The 22,129-nt window shown below is 39.4% G+C and overlaps 1 protein-coding gene across 3 annotated transcripts; it reads left to right on the forward strand.

The window, feature by feature from the left end:
* LOC121242909 (pentatricopeptide repeat-containing protein At5g15010, mitochondrial) lies at positions 1-15,960 on the forward strand. Of its 3 annotated transcripts, XM_041140913.1 has the most exons (3): positions 1-619; positions 749-2,506; positions 15,461-15,543. In XM_041140913.1, exons 1-2 carry the CDS (start codon positions 603-605, stop codon positions 2,403-2,405), a joined length of 1,674 nt encoding a protein of 557 aa, XP_040996847.1. In that variant the 5' UTR covers positions 1-602; the 3' UTR covers positions 2,406-2,506; positions 15,461-15,543. The 3 variants fall into 3 exon arrangements, with proteins under 3 accessions (XP_040996847.1, XP_040996846.1, XP_040996845.1); XM_041140912.1 differs by having other exon boundaries at positions 1-2,413; XM_041140911.1 differs by having other exon boundaries at positions 2-2,506; positions 15,461-15,960.
* Positions 15,961-22,129: the final 6,169 nt, after the last annotated feature.

Raw genomic sequence — 22,129 nt, forward strand, 5'->3', positions numbered from 1 at the left:
TAACACGAAACAGAAACCGTGTGTTTCCCCTGTAACCGACCCCCAATTCTGTCTCACCCCCAACCCTTACTCAAATCTTTGGCTTTTCAGTGTCCAGCTAAGGTCCATCTCCCCCAACTCGTCTCCCTCAAGTCGTCGACACGAACACAACTCAGGAGCTCTCTCGTTCTACCCCTCAAATCTATCGGGTATTCAACTCTCCCCAACACAGCTCCAAGGTTCGAAATCACTGCCTTGGGTTATTGGCTGTAGTGATTTCGATGTCAATAAGAAACAAATGAATATGTTATTGCGGTGAACTCAATTCTCGGTTTATATGTGTAGTAGAATTTCAATCTACTGTTCTTCGTTATCGTGGTGTGTTCGCTCAGTCAATGTCACAAACAGCTTGTATTCTAATTTTGTAACTTAATGGATATCTTCCAATCCACTTACATCTATCTTTCCTCCATTAGAAGTTCAAAATAATCTGCCCACGGAGGGAGAAGTCCGTTCGATATAGTCTGTCATTCACTTTCCCTTGTTTATAGGATCTGGTCGATTTTTCCTCTTTCGAGTTTCGTTCTGTTTTCTACAATCAATAACAACTTCACTTGGTAGTAATGCGGCACATGATCAGGTTAAGATCTTCTAACCTCTCCGTATTCTCAATTCTTCGTCGAACCCATGTCAATTCTACTTGTTCTGATATTCTTGCTAAACCTATCACTGCTGCCCTTCTTAAGTTCAGCCCATCTACCCGTTACAGTTTTTCAGCTATGGAGCCTCGGTTACAATTTTTCTCGTCTTCTTCTATTTGTCCAAGTTCGAACCATTCGACCTCCATAGAAACACAAGAAGATGCTAATAGTGACGATGATGATGGTGACTGCAGTGGTGAAGAATATGAAGAGGATGAAACAGAATTCAAACCATTGCCTCTGGGAGACGAGGGTCTTGTCCGAGACACAATGACTATTGTGGATATATTGCGTGAACTTGGTAGCAGTCCGTCTGAATCAAAAAACAAACTTGAGCATTGCGGGATTACAGCCTCATCAGAATTGGTGGTGGCAGTGCTCTCACAAGTCCGCAATGATTGGGAAGCAGCATTCACGTTCTTTCTGTGGGCTGGAAAGCAGCCTGGTTATGCTCATTCTGTGCGTGAATACCATTCCATGATCTCTATTCTTGGGAAAATGAGAAAGTTTGGTACTGCATGGGCCTTGATTGATGAAATGAGAGGCGGTACCAATGGTCCATCTCTTGTCACACCTCAGACTCTCTTGATCATGATTAGGAGATATTGTGCTGTTCATGATGTGGGGAGAGCTATAAATACTTTCTATGCCTACAAACGGTTTAAGTTTGAAGTTAGGATTGACGAATTCCAAGGCTTTCTCTCTGCCCTTTGCCGGTACAAGAATGTGCAAGAGGCTGAGCACTTGCTCTTCACGAATAAGAATATGTTCCCGTTTGATACCAAGAGCTTTAACATCATCCTCAACGGGTGGTGTAATGTGATTGTTAGTCCCCGGGAGGGAGAGAGAATTTGGAGGGAGATGAGCAAGAGAGGTATCCAACATGATGTTATCTCATATGGATGTCTCATATCATGCTATTCAAAAGCATGTAATCTGAAGAAGGTGCTCCAGCTCTTCAACCAGATGAAGGAAATGAAAATTGTAATGGATAGGAAAGTCTACAACGCTGTCATTCATGCTCTTGCAAAAGGTAGGCTTGTGAAAGAAGCTATCAATCTCCTGAAAACAATGGAAGAGAAGGGCGTTGCTCCAAATGTTGTCACTTATAACTCACTGATCAAGCCTCTCTGTCGGGCCCAGAAAATAGAAGAAGCTAAAGAATTCTTTGATGAGATGTTGCAGCGGGGTTTCTCCCCTACAATACGGACTTACCATGCCTTCTTCCGTTGTTTAAGGACAGGAGAAGAAGTGTTTGTGCTCTTGGAAAAAATGAAAAACATGGGCTGCCAGCCAAATTCAGATACCTACATGATGTTGATTAGGAAATTTTGTCGATGGCGCCAGGTTGATAATGCCTTCAAGTTGTGGAACACAATGAGTAAAAATGGAGTCCACCCTGATCGGAGCTCATATATTGTGCTGGTACATGGACTATTTTTGAACGGAAAGCTGGAGGAGGCACACAAATATTATATAGAGATGAAGGAGAAACAGTTTGAGCCAGAACCAAAGACAGATGAGATGATTCGGGCTTGGATGTCTGGTAAACATGTACCTGAGTGTCAGAAGAATGATTTAGAAGGCAATCAATTAAATTGTAGGGAGTCTGTCAAGAACACCGGATTTATATCAAAGAGATTTGATCAAGCAAGAAATTTTTGCCGCCAACCGGAAACTAGAAGAGTTGCGAGAGAGCGCGGCTTTTCTTTTTGGGAGCAATAGGCTCTCATGTAAGAGAAGTCTCAACAGTTTGAGGTTTTACTGTAAACATGACTGGGTGGTTAGCAACCTCCAATGTCACGTTTCCCATTGACCTCATTCAGGTGCGGAGAATCTTCTATCATCATCATTATAAGATGCATTCTAACTATTTCCTTTTGTTACTACGACTTATAGCCATGAACTGTTTTTTTTAAGATGATGATATCCCGTAAATTTTTATTAATGAGCCCTTGTTCCAGAGGAATACCGTGGTAACTTACTGAGGCATCTTGAAGTTTACAAAAAGCACCAAAATGCTTGAAAGAAAAACCTATATTAGCTTGTGAAAGAAGACTATACAATCTAAAAACTTAAAATCAACTCATGTGCAACGCTAAACTGGTAATCCTATTTTGTCGAGCCTCAAAGTATCTCTCAGCACTTTTGGTAAGGCCATGAGCTCCAATAGACCTTTTGAGGAGCATTGTGCTCCTTGTTTTGCTAACCAGTCCGCAGTCTGGCTTGTCTAGCTATGAGTTTATTTCATTGATAAAGACCGGGATTGTGTCAAAAGAATAATTCCACGTGAAAACTTGTTATAGGAGCTTGCTTAATATCTCTTGAGCTAGTATGAAGAGATATGGAGAGAGGGAATCTCCCTGTCTAATGCTAATACAACTATATGGAGGGACCAGATGGAGCAGATGCTGGCATAAAAAGCATAGCAACATCTGCAATGATAGACATGATCAATTAATTCAAGTGGAAGAGAGAAGTTAAGATAAAATCCTAGGCATTTGACATAGTTTTCATCAGGCCTTACTCCTAGGGAGGAGTTAGAACTGTATCATTCAACTTTAATTGAAAGTTTCATATCTGCTGCAGAATCTATCCAATGTCCCATTGATTGGTAGAACCTCATGGATATATATAGGCTGCTGGTACTTCTAACTTTTGTAGTTCCACAACTACAAATTTGTGACCTTCACTATTAAGTCTTGCCAATTGATCGTGACTCTTGTTTAATTTATTTTATTTTGAAACTTTGATTTACCACCCATCCGTCAACTAGCTCCCAAGCAATCACAGATGTTCAAAACACTGCCTTCAGATCAGATTACTGTTCTCAGCCCTGAAACATCACCAGAAACTCCCAATTCTGCAATATTTTTAAGCCTTTCCCACCACAAACCCCTAGGTATATCAAAGCCCTAGAAAACGTGCAGCCAGATAAAAAGTCCTCAAACTGACCTCTTGTTTTTCCATAATTCAAAACCGAACAAGGTCCAGAATTTTCTAAGCCAAAATAATCTCGACCAATTAAATTGAGTACCAACAGATTCTATTCTTTAGAGGTCCATTGCTGTTGTATGTCACTTTTCCCTGGGCTTGTCCTCGCTAGGTCACTGTGTTTAAGTACAATTCAAGCTTCTCAGTGCTTAATTGGTGGTCATCTACATTTATTTACTTTTTGTGTAATACTTATGAAAATAGAAAACTCATTACAGAAGTGCTGCTTTTCCTCATTAATAAAGTTCTTCTTTATTGATAAAAAAGTGCTGCTTTTCATTTTGCAGTAAACTTTTCTTGTAGCAATAAAGATGTTTACAAAAATCTTGTGTCATCGATGCTGATTGTAACTTCCATGGATTCTAGAGGGTCTTTGGCCTGCTTTGAGCGTTGATTGTTTTCAAGGGCTTTGTAGGAACTTTAATTAATTGGAAATTTCTCTGTTAAGAAAACAATCTAGTTGACTTATAATAATAAAAAAAAAAGATAACAATCTAGTTGAGTACTGAGTTTTTAGAGTTCTATAGCTTTTTTGCTGGTGAGCTTGTGCCATTAGCTCCTGGAAAAGAAATGCGGATGGTCCTAGTGCTTCTATCGCTGCAATTTGCTTTGGGTATGTTGTGCTCACTAGATGCCTGTTCACGACTTTCATGCTTAGCAATATTTGAGGCTGGAATTTAGTTCAGGGTATTAAAATCCAGAAAATGCTTTACAAATTTTACTAAGACCCCCAATTTTCTCTCTGTTCAACCAAAATCAGAAGATGTAAAACAACCACTTTTCTCTTTGATGAGGTTGGGTGGTCTATGACGGCAGGTTTACCACTGAGTCTTGAGGTGGTGGCATGATTAGGATGGGGTTCTCTAAAGATTTAGTGATAGAATCAAAAGTATTTTCACTTGAGAAAGATAAGAGGTTTCTTGCTTATCATAGAGAGAAGCTAGAAGTTGATGACTAAGGCCTCGTTTGTTTTCAAAAAATATCTCATCTCATCTAATCATTACAACTTTCCCAACTACCAATACAAAATAAAATAAACAATTCAACTTTTTCAAATCCCAAAATAAAAATAATATTAAAAATATATTCTAACAATACTTTATTCAAATTTTTAGTTTTAATCCTAACTCATCTCATCTGCGAAAATAAACGAGGCATAAGGCTTGGTTTGTTTTCAAGACTAATACCCAAAACTTTGAAAACCTTCCATCTCATCGTTACAACTTTCCAAAATTCCTACACAATAAAATAAACAATTCAACTTTTTCAAATTTCAAAGCAAAAATAATATTAAAAAATATATTCTAATAATATTTTATTGAGCTTTTTAATTTTAATCTCAACTCATCTCTGAAAACAAACGAGGCCTAAGTTGACACTTGAGTTCTCTACAGTGCAATGGTTGGCTAAGGCATTGGAAGACTGTCTGAAGGGAGAAAAGGAGGATTTTTACACCACGATCAGGGAAGGCAACCGCAACTTCATAGTGCAGTGGTACACCAATGTTCGGCATTGGTGGAATATGGTGGTGGTGGCAGGCGAAACTTTATCTTCATACTTGAAGAAAAGGAGCGTAGTGGATGGAGAAAGATGGGGGAGGCCTTGTGGGAGTTTATTTACGAAGGGAGAAGCACCTATAGAAGACCATCGACGATGGTGATTCAGTCGCAATCACGCTCATACAGGGAGGCACTGATGCTGGAGCGATGCCGGAGCAACCCCATGAAACCAGAAAAGGGGACAACAACATGGAAGCTCAGAGAGTTGCTGATGCAAGAAAGGGCAACGGACATGGTGCTAGTAGACTTCCTAGTACTGCATAGTGGCAGAGTGGTGATGGTAGGCCTGCTATCGGCATGGCAGGGGGAACGTACTTGATACGTTGATGGATGTGAAGGCACAGTTGACAGGCCTTCAGTGTAAAGTAGATTGGCTGATACGGTGCGAAGAGGATAAAGGAGAATTGGGGGTGGGCCTAGAAAGACGTCAGCTTACTGCGGGCTGGGGTGAGGAGGAAGTTGTAAAAACATTAGGAGGAAGCTGACAGCGTAAAAAGGGCTTGGGCCCAGAAGTCGTTGGACCCAGCAAGTCTTCATCAGCAAGTGTGGGCCTAGCAAGGTGGGTCAACTGTTTGGGCCTTAGCTCGTGGGGCACAATGCGGGAAAGGAAAAACTCGGAGCTCAGCCTATGTGGAGAATCCGGAAGGGGGATGATCCACGGCCCCTTATCGGCGGGAGCCTCGCAACCAGCTGAGGAACCCTCGACAGAGGCCCAGAGGGTATCGGCGATGGAGGAGCCGACGACAGTAGTTCCCGAAAGAGAGCTGGACTTTTCTCTACCTCTGTGTGTTGGGACTCTGGCATATTGTGGCTAGATGCTGCTAACGAACAGCAAGGAAGCTCTATCCCTTCCGACAGAGGCTTTACAGTAGCCTGAGGAGCATATAGAGACACAGGCAGCAAGGAAATCCCACGATGATGCTTTTCCCCTCTCTATAAGTGACGAGGGAGATTTTAATGGGCCACCACAAATGCTTATTCCGATGCAAGGCTATTCTGAGTGGGAGTGTAGAACCCTTTTCACGGAGGAGGCGATGGGGACACCGTTGGACTCGTAGTGAGTTACTAGAGAGGCGGAGCCCTTACCCTTGAACTGCATGTTACCAAACGAGTCTAGTGTGTCTGATTGGGTTCTGCTAAAGGTGAAGGAAATTCAACATTGTGTGGGGATGGAGTGTGAGGGCTTTAAGGAACAGTTTATGGCTTTACTTACTGTCATAGAGGTGGGTCACATTCAGCTTAAGAAATCTGGATTTAAGAAACAGAGGGAAATAAAGAGACTTATGTGGTCGTTGAATTATGAGGGCAGCTCAAGCTAAGATAAATCCAAAAGGAAGGGGATAGTATCTTCTATATGAAGCCCAAAATTGTGTCTTGGAATGTCAGCGGGCTTAACGAGGTCAATAAGCATCTTCGTATAAGAAATTTGCTTCGTGAGTGGAAGGTGAACATATTATGCTTACAATTTGCTTCATGAGTGGAAGGTGGACATATTATGCTTACAAGAAACCAAGTTGAAATCTATTCCAAGAAGAATTGTGAGAAGTATTTGGAGCTATCCATTTGTGGATTGGGTGTATCTTGCATCAAATGGGGTTTCGGGAGGAGTTTTAATAATGTGGGATAGAAGGGTGGTGGAGAAAATGGAGGACTTCATAGGGGAGTATACAGTGGCATGTTCCTTTAAGAGGGTGGAAGATAATTTCTTGTGGGCTTTTGCAGGTATATATGGGCCGAACTTAGACAGTACCAGAATATTATTATGAGAAGAATTAGCTAGAGTATATAGCTAGTGGGACCTTCCCTGGTGCTTAGGTGGTGATTTTAATGTTATAAGGTCCCCAAGCGAACGTTCTAGAGATAGTAGGCTACAACCAGCAATCACAGAATTTTCAGTGTATTTTCGACTTGAATTTGGTGGACCTTCCTCTCATGGGGGTACTTTAACGTGGTCTAATACTCAGACTCAGTCTCGATTATAGACAGATTCTTAGTCTCACTGGAATGGGAAATGCATTATTTGGATGTTTGTTAAAAGAGGTTGCCTCGCATTTGTTCGAACCATTTCCCCATCTTTCTGGATTGTGGTGGTATCCAAGGAGGGCGTTGTTATTTTAAGTTAAAAATGTGGCTGAAAAATGAAGGCTTTGTGGATAGGGTAAGGCAATGGTGGTCCTCATACCAGTTTCATGGCACCCCTTTCATTCTTGCTGCTAAATTAAAATCTTTAAAGCACGATTTAAAGCTTTGGAATACTCAATCCTTTGGAGACATAGGGGAACATAAGAAAATCATGTTGGAGGAGTTACAGGAGTTAGAGAGGATACACAATGATAGGGTTCTTTCATCAGACGAGATATCTCAGAAGATAGAGCTGGTTTCAAAATTAGAGAGGGTAATCTCTTTAGAGAAGATCTCTTGGCGCCAAAAATCAAGAGCATTGTGGTTGAAAGAAGAGGACTGAAGTACGTAGTTCTTTCATAGAGTAGCTAACTCTAATAGGATTGAGATGCTAAATATCAATGGTGAGGATTGTATGGAGGCTCCTGTGATTCGGGAACATGTTGCTGATTTTTTTGAACACTTGCTTACAGAGCAAGAGAGATGGAGGCCCAAGCTCGATGGACTAGCTTTTGAGTCTATCGAGCCGCAAAAAGCCTCTTGGTTGGAGAGGCCTTTTGAGGAGATGAAGGTTTATGGTGTGGTATTGAACATGGTCAAAGACAAAGCACCAGGTTCGGACGGCTATTCTATGGCATTCTTCCAAACATGTTGGGAGGTAGTGGAGGATCTAATGAAGGTGTTCCAAGAGCTGTTTTCAGTTGGGAAATTTGAGAAAAGTCTAAATGCCACTTTTATTGCATTGATTCCTAAAAAGATTGGGGTATTAGAGGTAAAGGATTTTTGGCCCATTAGCCTTGTCAATGGGGTGTACAAGATCATCTCCAAAGTGCTTGAATTGTTGAGGGGAGGTATTGGGGAAGATCATTATGAAACCACAAAATGCATTTGTAAAGGGTAGGCAAATCTTGAACTCAGTTCTTATCGCAATGAATGCCTGGATAGCATACTCAAATCTGGTTCCATTGGGATCTTATGTAAGCTGGATATGGAGAAAGCCTATGATCACGTAAATTGGGACTTTCTACTTTACTTATTGGGGAGGTGCGAATTTGGGGAGAGATGGTGTTTGTGGATCAGATGGTGCATTTCAACGGCAAGATTCTCAGTTTTGATATATGGCAGTCCAGTTGGTTTTTTTAGCAGTTCGCAAGGCCTAAGACAAGGGGATCCGTTGTCTCAACTCCTCTTCGTCATTATTATGGAGGCACTTAGCAGAATGTTATGAACTTTGGTTATGAATGGCTTTGTGGCAAGCTTCTCGGTTGGTGACCCCAATAGGGGTATTATTAACATCTCTCACTTATTGTTTGCAGATGACACACTAGTATTTTGTGAGGTAGACCTAAACCAGCTTCGGGCACTGAAGGCACTTCTACTATGTTTTGAAGCAGCTTCAGGTTTGAAAGTGAATTTTGATAAATCAGAGTTTAGTTGGTAGTGTTAGCAACATTCGACAATTGGCCAGTATGCTTAGATATAAGGTTTCTTCTCTTCCCATGGATTACCTTGGACTTCTGTTGGAGGCTGCCTCAAGGGCTATATCAATATGGGATATAATGATCGAAAAGATAGAACGTAGATTGGTAGGGTGGAAGCAGTTGTACTTGTCAAAAGGTCATCGGATTACCTTAATCAAGAGTACTCCTTTTAACTTACCAACATATTTTTTTGTCTCTTTCCTAATTCCAATTAGTGTGGCGAACCGGATTGAAAAGCTTCACCATCATTTCTTATGGAGTGGCGTGGGGATGAATTCAAATTCCATCTAGTTAGTTGGGACAAGGTATGCACTCCAATCTCCTATGGTGGATTGAGAATTAGAAATATGAGAATTTTCAATTGGGCCTTACTTGGGAAATGGTTGTGGAGATATAATATGGAATCGGCAACCCTAAGGAAGTCAGTAGGTGATTGCAAATATGGTAGTTTTTTTTTTTTTTGGGGGGGGGGGGGGTTTGTACTAGAGAGGTGAGTTGGGCATATGGAGTGGGAGTTTGGAAGTACATTAGACGAGGATGGAGGGTTTTTATTCGCCATACCAAATTGATGTTGGGAGTGGGTTCTAGAATTAAATTTTGAAGTGACATATGGTGTGGAAATAATGTCCTAAAGGACTCATTTCCTTTAGTTTTCCAGATTGCATGTGCTCAAGAAGCTTCAATGGCAGATCTCATGGTGTTATCGGGAGATCAAGTCCAAATGTCCAATGGAACATCACTTTCATTAGGGCGACACAAGATTGAGAAGTTGGCAGCTTCGAGGCCTTTTTTAGGCTATTGTATTCTGCGAAGTTGAGTAGACAACGGGTAGATATGCTGTGGTGGGTATTGGCAGGTAAGAGTACATTCTCGGTTCGATCCTTCTACAAGTCCCTCACACACTTGCCAAACAATCAGTTTCCATGGCGAAGGATTTGATAGAATAAGGCACCTCCCAAGGCGGCATTCTTTACTTGGACAGCCTCTTGGGTAAGATTTTGGCAATAGATAACTTGAAAGCGAATTGTGATTATATTATATTGGTGCTGCATGTATAAGAAATCTGGCGAGAGTGTGGATCACCTCTTACTACATTGCGAGATTGCTAGAACGATGTGGAATGAAGTGTTTGGCTGAGTAGAGTTAGCTTGGGTAATGCCTGCCACAATGGTTGAGGTTTTGGCCAGCTAGAGACATCCAAGAAGTATTCCACAAATCAAAGCCGTGTGGAAGATGGTACCTGTAACGCCCGTCTTTGTGGTGGGACTTTTTATAAAATGATTTTAAGAAATGACGACGGGAATTACCGTTCGTTTTAAAACTTTTTACTTCCGTAACCAGGGTGTAAGACTCTACGTTATAAAATAAAATGTGTTTTGAGAATAAAAGAGGTTTATAGCGGAAAACATCAATTTTAAAATAAAAAGGGCTTTCATAACTCTCATGCCTAGACTTCCGTGCTCTTCCTCTTGGGCTGTGTCTGTCCTGACGCGTACTGCTCATTTAGTTCTGGTGGGGGATGGGCATATATAAAAACTAAAATGAGTTGATAACTTGAAAGCATTACTTCATACAGTTAAAATATACTAACATAGGTTTTCAGTCATGTATTCATCACTCCATACATACTATATGTACACGAGGCATTCATTTGTTTTGAAAACATCACTAGGCGGGATTTTTCTTTAAAAATGAGTTTTCTTTTCATAAAACATCTCCCGTCAGTGCCTTCATTTCTTAAAGAGTTCGATGCATTCATACATTCTTTCTTATCACTTTCCTTTGGCCGGTACACACTGTTACGTCCCGTGTGTTGGGGTTAGCGGTTTTCTTTTGAACTTGGATTCTACCTGTGACCACGGGTTGGAAATCCCTTTCAATCAGGGGGCAGCACTGGGTGCATTACCAGTACTACTTACCCGTCATTGCAATATGCCCAGTCCTTTGGTACCATCATTCATATAGCCATGGCCATTACATATTTTCATGCATTGAAACATTCATTTCCTTTCAGTCCTTTCCTTTCATTCAGTCATTTCCTTTTTAATCCTTTTCATTTAACAGTTCATTCATGGAAAAACGTCATTTAAAAGCATGGACTTAAACATCATATTTCACGGCATCCATAAGATATCAGTTCATAGAGACATTTTAAAACGCTTTCTTCGCATCATTTAAAGTATCGCTTAAAGCACAAGGCATCACCCTTACATCTCATTTCGTGAAATACAATAGATACTGCGTATAGTCATCCATTCACAAGCATATAATTAATACTTTGGTTGCATAAAAAGGGCTGCCAAGAAGGGTCATACATACATATACCTTTGAACACTTAGCATGCTTTTCGTAAAACATTCTTTCATTTCGTTTCGCAAAATATCGTAAAGGAAAAATATTTCATTTTCATTTCATACCTACATGCATACACCTAAGCTTAGCGTTATTCTCTATCTAGTGCATAATCAACTAAACTAGAAGTAGAACTACACTTCACTTGAAACACTCATTTTATCCCATGCTCTTACATGTCCCTTACTATGTTAAAACCTTCGGGGACCACTTACGGTTACTACCTCTTCCAACTCGACGTTCTACTTCAAGTGTCTTTCCACTAGAGTGAACCTATGATTCACCTTTGAATTAAGACACTAAGACCTGCATCTTATTCTTCCTATTGACCACATTCCGACGCATGATTCTGACCGACGAAATCACGCATCCCAACCCTAAACAATGCACCCGTAACTACCTTCACGCATCTTAGCTCACACTAAATCCTCATTCCCATCCATACACGCCACACAGCTCTAAGCCAACTCTGAGGCTTAAGCACCGTGTAACCATGCTTAGGACAGATTACCCATTACATATGGTGGATCTGTCTAGCACGTGTTTAACCAGATTACACACGTACCTTACCCCCTTATCACCTAAGACCAACATATAATTCGTTAATCACCTGCTTGTATAAACAAGCCCATATTCCGATACCAACCTTCTCTTAACCCTGTTAGCATGATTCTTTATTCTACCTATCCCTCTTAACAGTTCATCCTAACACTTGACACGACAAGATTCCATACATAACTACACCTTACGTCACATCACCTGACATCCCACTACGTTATTTCTATGCCAACTCCTAACTTATCATGAGTACGGTCCCTCACATACTCTTATCACATCGTGACATCATGTTCCCTCTACGTCATTCTTACACTAACTCCTCACCCATCACAAGCACGACTTATTGCTTAACCATGTCACTTCGTGACATTCTCCCGTCACGCTTCCGCTGCACCACTCGTACACTTGTTCTGTCACTTCACACATACTCCTAGCCATAAGTCAACTACACGATGACACTTGTCATCTTAGACTACATGCCACACCATAACGTGTACTCCCTTCACACACGCTGCGCCACATCACCACCACGGCATACATGCCATATAGTGCATCACTCCGTCACATGGAGTACACTCCACTTGTACTCCCTTCACTTTATGCTATGCCACATAGAGTGCACTCCACGTGTACTCTTCCCAATCCACACCACGCCACATTATCACTATAGCACATACTTCCAACCACACTTCATAACACAGTCCACAACACTACACAACACAATTCTTAACTACGTCCAACACTTCACGTATACAGCACATCACATCACTACATTACACAATGAACTCCACAAATACTAATAGCACAGTCCACAACCTAACCAACCAATTAACATATAACGTAAATAACAAGGGAGAGAGGGTTATAACATTGTCGGGATAACCCGTGCGTTGCTCGTTGTCCGGCAGGCCAATGGCGTCGGAAGCCACTAGCTTGGGTGGTAGCGGTCACTGTTGTGACCTTACAACAGGACTATCTCGGGGATCGTATCTAGGATTCTAGTGGATAGATCTGGGCTATGCGAGGCTGGCCGACATGGTGGGGAGAATTCCATGGGTGGTGGCTAAGGCCATGTACAATGGCTGTCCACCACGTAAAGTGGCGGTTTGGGCTTAGGGCTAGGCTAAGGGAGGTCAAAGGAGGCTGAGGGTGGTCTCATGGTGGCTGGGGTGGCAGAACATGGCGAAGCCATGGGTTTCCAAGGGGAATCTGTGTGTCTCAAATAGGGGAAATGGAGGGGGAGCTTGGGGAGGAGTGGTGGTGGTTAGGGGAGGTGCTCGGTGAAGCTAGAACCGGCGCATGGCAGCGCTAGGGCTGTCGGTGGTGGTGAAGCCATGTGAGACCCATTTATGGGTAGCGTGCGTGTGTGCGACGGAGAGGGAGAGGGAGGGAGGCTGGGCTTGGAGGGTGGAAGCTTCGCCGGTGAGAGGAGAGGTCATTGGTGGCGGTGCAGTGGCCTGGGTGGCCGCGTTCGAGGCGCAAGGGGAGAGAAATGGGTGAAACCCATTTTGGTTGGGCTACCGCAGGAGGAGAGAGAGAGCTGCGCCTGGGGGAGCTCAGTGGTGGCTAGCTTGTTCGCCGGCGTGAGGGCGAGTCGCCGATGGTGGCAGTGAGGCTGGCCGCCGCGGCGCCGGGTTGAGCTGAAGGAACAAATCGGGTGAGAGGGAGAGGGAACATGTGGCATAAGCTGAAGGGAGAGGGGAGAGAGAGGGAAAGGGAAAGTGAGGGAGAAAGGCTAGGGCTTGGGTATTTAATCCAGACCCTTTGTTTTGGGGTCTTTAAAACGATCTAACGGTGGGCTTTAAATATTGATTTGAAAATGCGTAAACATTAACTTAATTAAAAGCACTGAGAGAAATTAAGATAGAATATTATTTAAACTAAACTTCAGTTTATAAAATAATATTCCTTCATCATTAATAAAATGATGAAATCTTGTTTAATATCTTTAATCTTTAAGAGAATAAGAGAATAAAACTATTTAATTAATTAGAGTTTTCAACATAATTTAAATTCCATAATATTTTTAATGACTAAAAGCACATTGATAAAATGATTTTCTACAATTATAATATTTTTGGAGCTCTTCAAAAATATTATAATTGTCTTATTTAAAATCAAGCTTGGTCCAATAACACTGGAAAAACCTCATATAAATATTTTTAAGGCATTTAAAATATTTGAGGGCTTTAAAACATTGGGCATACTTTAAGAATCAACTGTTATATTTAAAAACACGCCTTTGAGGTTTGACACGCATAACGAGACTTGCAGTCGCTAGAGAGAAGGGGCGGACTGTTCCATCCTCTCCTCCTTGTAATAAGTTTCGTCCTCGAAATTTACTTACATCAGAAAGGACTGGGGTGTTTCAGTACCTATTCTGTATTATGTGGTGCCTGTATCAGGAGCAAAACGATTGGACATTTGAAGACAAGGAGCGTATATTAGCAGAACTTAGATCTTTCTTTTTGAGAACTCTATTCCTATGGGCCATAGTGGTAGACTTTAATGGCCTTGATTTTCATGACTTTCTTGTTTCTATTGCTATGACCTAGATAGGTTTTATCTCTTGCATACCATCTTGTTTACTTGGGCTATTCCTATCATCATTAGTACAATCGTTTACTTCTATAAAAAAAATCCAGAATATTACAAAAATGTTTTTGAAGCATAAAGACATTGCATGAATTTAGGAAAATGAGCGAGGACAACAATAAAACAAATTTATAAATGTGTTCCAACGTTCCTGTGTGTGTTTGTGACGACCAATTAAGCAATGTCAGCATAACTCCGAAGTCGAGCGAGAGTTGATGCTGGAGCTCGACTGAAAAAAAGGTATTCTTGCCCATGCCAGAGGACCCATTTTGACATGCACCTGTGGTAGCCATTGATTACAATGAACTTGGTTAACCTCGTGCACCTATTACCTTGGTCAAGCATTTTGCGGTTGAGATTATGAGCAACTTATTTAAATGGCTTAATCTGAATAGTAAGGTGTGGGAATCTAATTTGAGCTTTAGGTGGGAATTAGAGTGGGGTTTTTGGTATGATTGCAAGGTTCTGAAATCTCACCTAAAATATTTGCAGAGAGCACTTGTTTGAGCGTCTTTTGGGTAGATATGTTTATTTATTAACAAGGATAGTTTTGGTATTTTTAGCAACTAATCAATTGTTTTTTTAGTTCAGTCGTGTAATTTGGAAGCATGTGCAATGTGTTAATCTTGGTCCAAATGATGCCTCATTGTAACGGGCAGAGGATATGATTGGAACAATTTTATGTTTGGATGGCAAGACTAAATTATTTGTACAGCCTGACCAGACAACTCTTGAAACTTTTCATAATTGCTTAAAGCAATAGTATGTTACTATGTTGGTCGATCGAAATATCTTATAGTTTGTCATGGCTAGATGTTTAAACTTGGGTCATTCGTGCCTATATAGAGAGGTTTAATGGCATTTCTTAGGGTTGTCATCTCAATGATTCTAGAATGTTTCATATAGAAGAGTGAAAAAATTATTGTACATGACCCCAGTGCCGAGTTTTGGGTTAGTTGTTTGGAAAAAAATGTCCAAATCCTAGATTATGCTTGTGTGCGTTCAAGTCTGAATCCAATCCCTATTTTCGCACTATTGACTTAACTCAATTGTTATTCATTTGTTATTGTTTCTAAACTACAGTTTTGAAGCATTGATAATGTTTGCAATCTCATACCAGGTGCTGACCAGAGAGGCTTCCTAGATGGTTTCCCAACAATTCAAAATACAGAAATCAGCAGCAACAAGGCAAACTAATCTCATTAAAAATTCAAGATCAGCAACAGCAAACTGTCCATTTGCTATCCACCATCAGCAAGAGTTTCTTAGTTTTAGATTAATTTTGAAAGGGAGAAGATAAAATGAAGAGACAAAAAGGAACACTGCTCCCTGCATCCATGCCAAAAGTCTGTTGGCTTCACTTGCAGCAATCCCAGTGCCATTCATGTGATCCGCTGCACCTTGCCTCTCCCTTGTCCGTCGGATATTATTTGATGTATGATGTTTTTCTTATAGAAATTGTGTGATTAGAAAAGGGTAAGGGTGGATTTCCATGGTTGGGATAGCAGGATCGGGAGTTCATAGCATTGTACTTTTATGTTATCCTTTTCTAAGTGCTCGCTCGCTCACTCGTGTGGTTTACATACTTTTGATTAGGAGCTCCATGTTCTTGCTCTTTTAGGAACTTCTTCCCCCTTCATTGTCATTTTATCATCTAGATTATTTGGTTGAGATTAAATGCTTGATGTTCTTCCGGAGATGCCGGAAGTTAAGAAATTATCTCAACAACTCATTTGGGGGGAATTGTTCTTTCTGCTTTCCAGAACTCAGCCATGGCTAAATAGATCTCGACAATTATATGTGAAATTCCTTAAAATGCAGTTCGGGGCCTACTGTTTGTTCCACAACCAGGTACGATAATTGAAGTGTTGAGGAGTGTAATCGTCCTGTTTTCCATTTTAAGGCTTCATTCCATATGCCATTGTGCCACCATTACAAAGCTTGAATTTTGTGTCGATATGAGGTAAGAACACAATCGGTTTCATGACAAAGACAACTCCATCTCAAATGTTTCAAGTTTTGGTCAATCATTTGGAGGGAAGGGAACACGCATGCCATTGTCCAAAAATCTGTCACTCAAAGGAACGAGTCCCATCTCTTTTGGACGACTAAGGTCACGTTTGGATAGTGAGATGAGATGTGATGGTTTTAGATGAAAGTTGAATAAAATATTATTAGAATATTTTTTTTAATATTATTATTATTTTGAGATTTGAAAAAAATTGAATTGCTTATTATATTTTGTGTGAAAATTTGAAAAAATTGTAACGATGAAATGAAATGAATTGAGAAGTTTTCAATCCAAATCGGGGTTAAGTTTTATTTTTTATTCTCATAATTTTCATAATTTCTTGACTGATTTTTTCTTCTTTTAGTTTGCCAAATGATATTTACAATTTCATGATAATATATTGAGAACGCATTAGCACGTATGCCTCATAGAGGTTGTGATGACATGTATTTTTAAAACTTTTATTTCTGCACAGAGTGAACGTCTCTGAACGTTAGAACTCACAAACTCATTCTTCCTTTTATTGAGAATATAAGAGTTAATGATAAACCAATTAAATGCAAAATGATTATGTAAAAAGTATCATATGTTATATATTTATTTCTATTTATTATACCTTCTTTATCACCACTTTAGAAAAGAAGTTAATGTCTATCAAAAAAAAAAAAAAAAAAAAGAAAAGAAGTTAATGATTATGAGATAAGAATATAATGTATAGAGTACAATCTAAATAAAAATATAAAAGAAGAGTTACAGTTACGTGCCAACGCAGTCGAGCTATTTCATTAAAAATAATTTTGTTGCTTTAAAAATATAATTTTATTTTTATAAAATTTTTTTATTTAAAATAACATTATAAAAGAATTGTAAAAGATTTATAATTTATTATTTTTCTTCACGTTTGCAAGTTCAAGCGTCCAAACTGTTTTTCTCGCTCATTCTATCCTTTCTAATCTCATTACTCCGTTACGACCAACGGTCTGACATGTTTGGGTAATGAGACGGGAAATTAAAATTTCTCAAGTTTTTTCAAATATCATTTAAAAACAAAACTAGAAGTGTAATCAGTCCACTCCAATATTATGGACTGACTACCCATAAAGATCGAACCGAAATGGACCATTAGCTACCGGTCCAGTCGGTCAGTTAGGAAATTTTTTTTCTTCTTTTCATTGTTTGGTAGATAAATTAATACAAAAAATTAATTAAATTAGTAAAATCAAAACTAAATGAGCTCTTTAATGTGGATTATGTAACTTAGCTTATTTAAAAAAAATAGTTATAATTATATTTATAATGTTAATAGTTACTAACTTAGTACTTTGTATAGTATGTATCTACATGTAATAACATATATTATCATATGATTTATTGTATAATATATTAGTTAATTGATAGCATATATTATTTTACATTTTATATGATCAATGGTGATAGATTAGAGAAAATTATATAATTAACTTATACATCTACTATATAAATAACATATTATATATTTAAAAACTTTATATATAAGTGATTCAATCGGTTTCGGTTCAGTCTGGTAAAAAAAAACCACACCTTGGGATTGGACCGAAAACCGAATTTTGGAGACACCATAGACCGAGACCGAGTAGGGGTGAATTTGGTCCGGACCTTCACCCCTACACAAAATATTTTTCAATTTCAAATCTTCAATTATTTTTTATCTAATCATTACAATTTTAACAAGCTTCAAAATAAAATACAAAAATCAATACAATTTTTTCAATCTTCAAAACAAAAATAATACTAAAAAATTATATTCGAAATTTTTTTTGAATTTTATAATTTTTTATTTAATTTGTTGTTTTTACTTTTCCAAAATCCCATAAAATATCTTAACTATTATTCACAGAATTCTTGAGATTATGGGAGGGTAGTGGAGCCCTACCCCCCGCCCCACCCTACCCTAACCTTGGCTAGGCGGGGCCGGTGGCCTCGTCCTCTGGATGCGGGGGACCGAGTAAGCCGCACAACATCTGGCCCCGAGTAGGTGGAGGGGCAGTATAGGCCAAACCCCCCTTCTCGACTCTCCCATCTTAGACTCTTTGAGTTCTCTCATTTTTCTCTCGCACCCACACACCCAGACCACTCTCTCTCACTCTCGCCATCACCCTCGTTGAGTCCGCGTGTCTCTCTCCTACCCACTGTAAGTATCCTGAGGACCATAAAAGGCTAAATTAATTTTGAGTTTTACAATGAATGTTTCAGATTGGGCTATGGATGATGAGATTCATAAATGTATTTGGAGGATGAGGTTGTAATTTGTGTGTTGTGGAGAGATTTGTGTGAGTTTGTGATGTAAAAATATAGGGTTTTAATCCAAAATCCTAAATTAAATTAGGGATTTCAATATTGAAACCCCTAAATTAAATTTGGGGTTTCAAAATCGAAACCCCTAACCCAAACTATTAGGGGTTTCAATATCAAAACGCAAATCTATTTTTGGGTTTCAACAAAATAGTTTAGGGTTCCAAAACTGAAACCCCAAAACGATTTTGATGTTCATGACTATATTATTTTAATTATTGTGTGGCTTTTGCATCATGTCAGATTTTTGTGAGTCAACGAGAATGGATAGTGAGCCAAATCTAACCACTAGCGTTAGTGATAGCTCTCTTGACTCTATCGACCCTCTACCACTACCACTACCCATACCCCTACCTCTACACCCATGGGCCCACCAAGTAAGAAAACAATTTCAATTGTGTTGTCTCACTTGACTAAAATAGAGAGTGGTGACCTCAATAACCCCTAAACTAAGTGTAACCATTGTGGTAAAGTGTATGGATGTCACTACAGTAGACGTGGTACATGGAATTGAAGGTCCACTTAGAAGAATAATGCAAAAAGAGTCAAATTAGATATTCTTTATAAGAAAATAGTTAATCTAGACAAGAGATTGGATTTAAAAAAATGGTAGATGGGGTTTGGTCGCAGGGGGGGGGTGAATGTTGAAGAGGTTTATGAAGTATGATCTAGAGGAGTGTAGGAGATATTTAGCTCGTATGGTCATAGTAGATGACTACCATTTTGGTTTGTGGAGGGTAAAGGGTTCCAAGCATACTGTAAGTACTTGGAACCTAGGTTTGACATTCATTCTCGCTACACAATAGAGAAGGATATTATGAAACTATATGGTGTACATAGAGAACTGTTGAGAAGCCAAATGTGGGGTCAAAGAGTTTGTCTCACGATTGATACATGGACATCAGTCCAAAATTTTAATTATATGTCTTTGCAACAAATTTTGTAGAATATGATTGTCAATTAAAAAAAAAATCACAAGTTTTTCCAAATTGCAAATCATAAGGGTGAGATCATTGGGAAAGCCTTGGAGGTTTCAATACATAAGTGGAGGTTGGAGCAGGTAGTGACAGTAACGGTTGATAATGCATCTTCTAACAATACCGTTTTGGGGTATCTTAAGACTAATATCAGAGAGAAAAATAAGATAATCGTGGGTCATGAGTATTTACATGTGAGATATGCTACACATATTCTAAATCTTATTGTGACTGACCATTTGAGATTTGTGAAATCCTCACTAGCTAGACTTAATAAATTTAAGGTTATTATAAGGGCTGTGAGTATTGAATGCAAGAAATGATTGTGTATTGATGTTCCTACATGATGTAACTCAACTTTCTTGATGTTGGAGACGACCTAGAAGTTTAAAAAAGGCATTTAAATTATTGGATGAGGACGACATACAATTTGTCAACCATTTTAATAATGAGGAGGGATTGGGTAAGCCTAATAATGATGATTGGGTTGCTTTTCAACGAGGTCACAACCACCCTTTTTGGTTCTTTATATGTTACATCCAATGAATTTTGTCAGCAAGTATATCAGTTGAAAGAAGAATTGGATGAAATGTGCAGAAGTTACCAAACTAGACTATGGGAAATGACAATGAGCATGCAGATTAAGTATGACAAGTATTGGGGAGATTTGAGTAAGCTAAACATTTTCCTATATGTGGCTATTGTTCTTGACTCCCAGTACAAAATTAATGCATGGTGTATGGATTGGGATTGGTGAACTGAAAGGCATGGGGTTGATCATATTGCGGAAATGGTAAGGGTAACACTTAAAAAAGATTATTTGATGACTTTGCCGCATTCAGGAGTAGTAATATGCGAGCACCTACACCTACTGCATCACCTCCTCCCAAAGTCGGGATGAGGAAAAAACGTAGGCTAGGTTGGGGTAGGGTAGGTTGCTGAGCTTCGTCTACCAACAGACACACAATCGGAGCTGGATAGGTACTTGGCAGTGGAGATGCACCCATTTACGTAGGGTTTTTATATATTATCTTGGTGGAAGGTCAATGTCATCAAGTATCCTAACAACCATAGCCTCAAAGTCGGCTTTCATCACCAAAGGGTGCATATTGGATCTGTTTCAGAGTTTATTATCTTCTACCATTGTGGAGGCATTGATTTACAATTAGATTAAAGCGAAGCAAATTTAAATTCCAGATGTGGTAGACTTTGTGGAGACTGACAAGGAGGCGGTTAGTGATTAGCCTAGATCTGGTAATCCCTCTTACCTTTGATATTGCTATAATATTGCTTTTGCTTATAATACGTTGTGTTATTACTCATGTTCATTTGATTGGTCTTAATTTCAAATTTAATTGTTATAGGGACAACTTTGACAAACAAAAATTCTGTATACAACAGCCTTGCGTCCCCGTTGCGGCATCGCATCCGACGTGGCAAAATCTAAAAATGGCGTTATGTCTAACACACTGCATCCCTCCTTTTAGAAGGTTCCCTCGTCTCCCCATTTCGACCCACATTTTCTCTCTCTCTCTCTTCCATCTTTTTCTTCTCCCTTCTATCATGATTACCTCGAGAAAATCGCAGATCCAACCCAAAGTAGTCCATCTTAGTCTTCGAGAAAGCCGCAGCAACACCCACGAACACACAACACTTTCGTTGCTTAGTCTCACCAAAATAGCCACAAACACCACCACACCGACGATGGGTCTCTTCTCATTATTGTATCCACGAAGCCATAAAGCCATACCCACAAATTGACGAAGCCCCTTTTTTCGATGTGTGTTTGGTTGCTGATTTTCCTGTTCTATAGATGTGTGTTTGGTTGATTTTCGTGGGTCTTGAATGTTGATTTCTGTAAATTTTGGTTGATGTTTTCGTGGGTTGGGTTGGGAACAGCCAAAGACTTGCTTATTTATGTTTAGGATATTTGTTTAAAGACGAACTTATGCCACAGTTTAGAAAAAGGAAGAATCGTATCAGAGTTTTTTGAAAAAGTTTACATCTCATAAGTGGACTCTTTTCAAGTTTCGCCACCCTAATTCTTCGATTTAGGATCATTTTGCAGTAAAGTTCAAAGAGGGATAAGTGCAAATTAAGAGAAAAAAAATGCTATTGCTCATTTCAGATTTAAACAAAATTCACTAGGTTACAAATGAATGAGTTGTGCCCCAATGCAGACAGGTGTAAAACTAGACAAGTTTTGCTAGTAGATGATTAGAGAATTCAAGTTTTAAAGATTAGGGTGGCAACAATGGTGCCAGCCATGTTTGAACAACTCTTTTAGTTTTTACAGTTTTTTTGAGCAACTCTTGTTTGAATGTCATGGTTGCATTCTAGCTTTTGTTTTTATTTAATTTTTTATTCTTTATTTTGAAAAAGCGAAGGAACCTGTAATTTTATAGATAGCCCTCACTTATCGTGGTTGGACTCCATCTTGTTGTTTACATTAGAGTTTCTAAGAAGAATT

Source organism: Juglans microcarpa x Juglans regia, chromosome 8D (assembly GCF_004785595.1).
Source record: "Juglans microcarpa x Juglans regia isolate MS1-56 chromosome 8D, Jm3101_v1.0, whole genome shotgun sequence".
Lineage (NCBI taxonomy): Eukaryota > Viridiplantae > Streptophyta > Magnoliopsida > Fagales > Juglandaceae > Juglans > Juglans microcarpa x Juglans regia.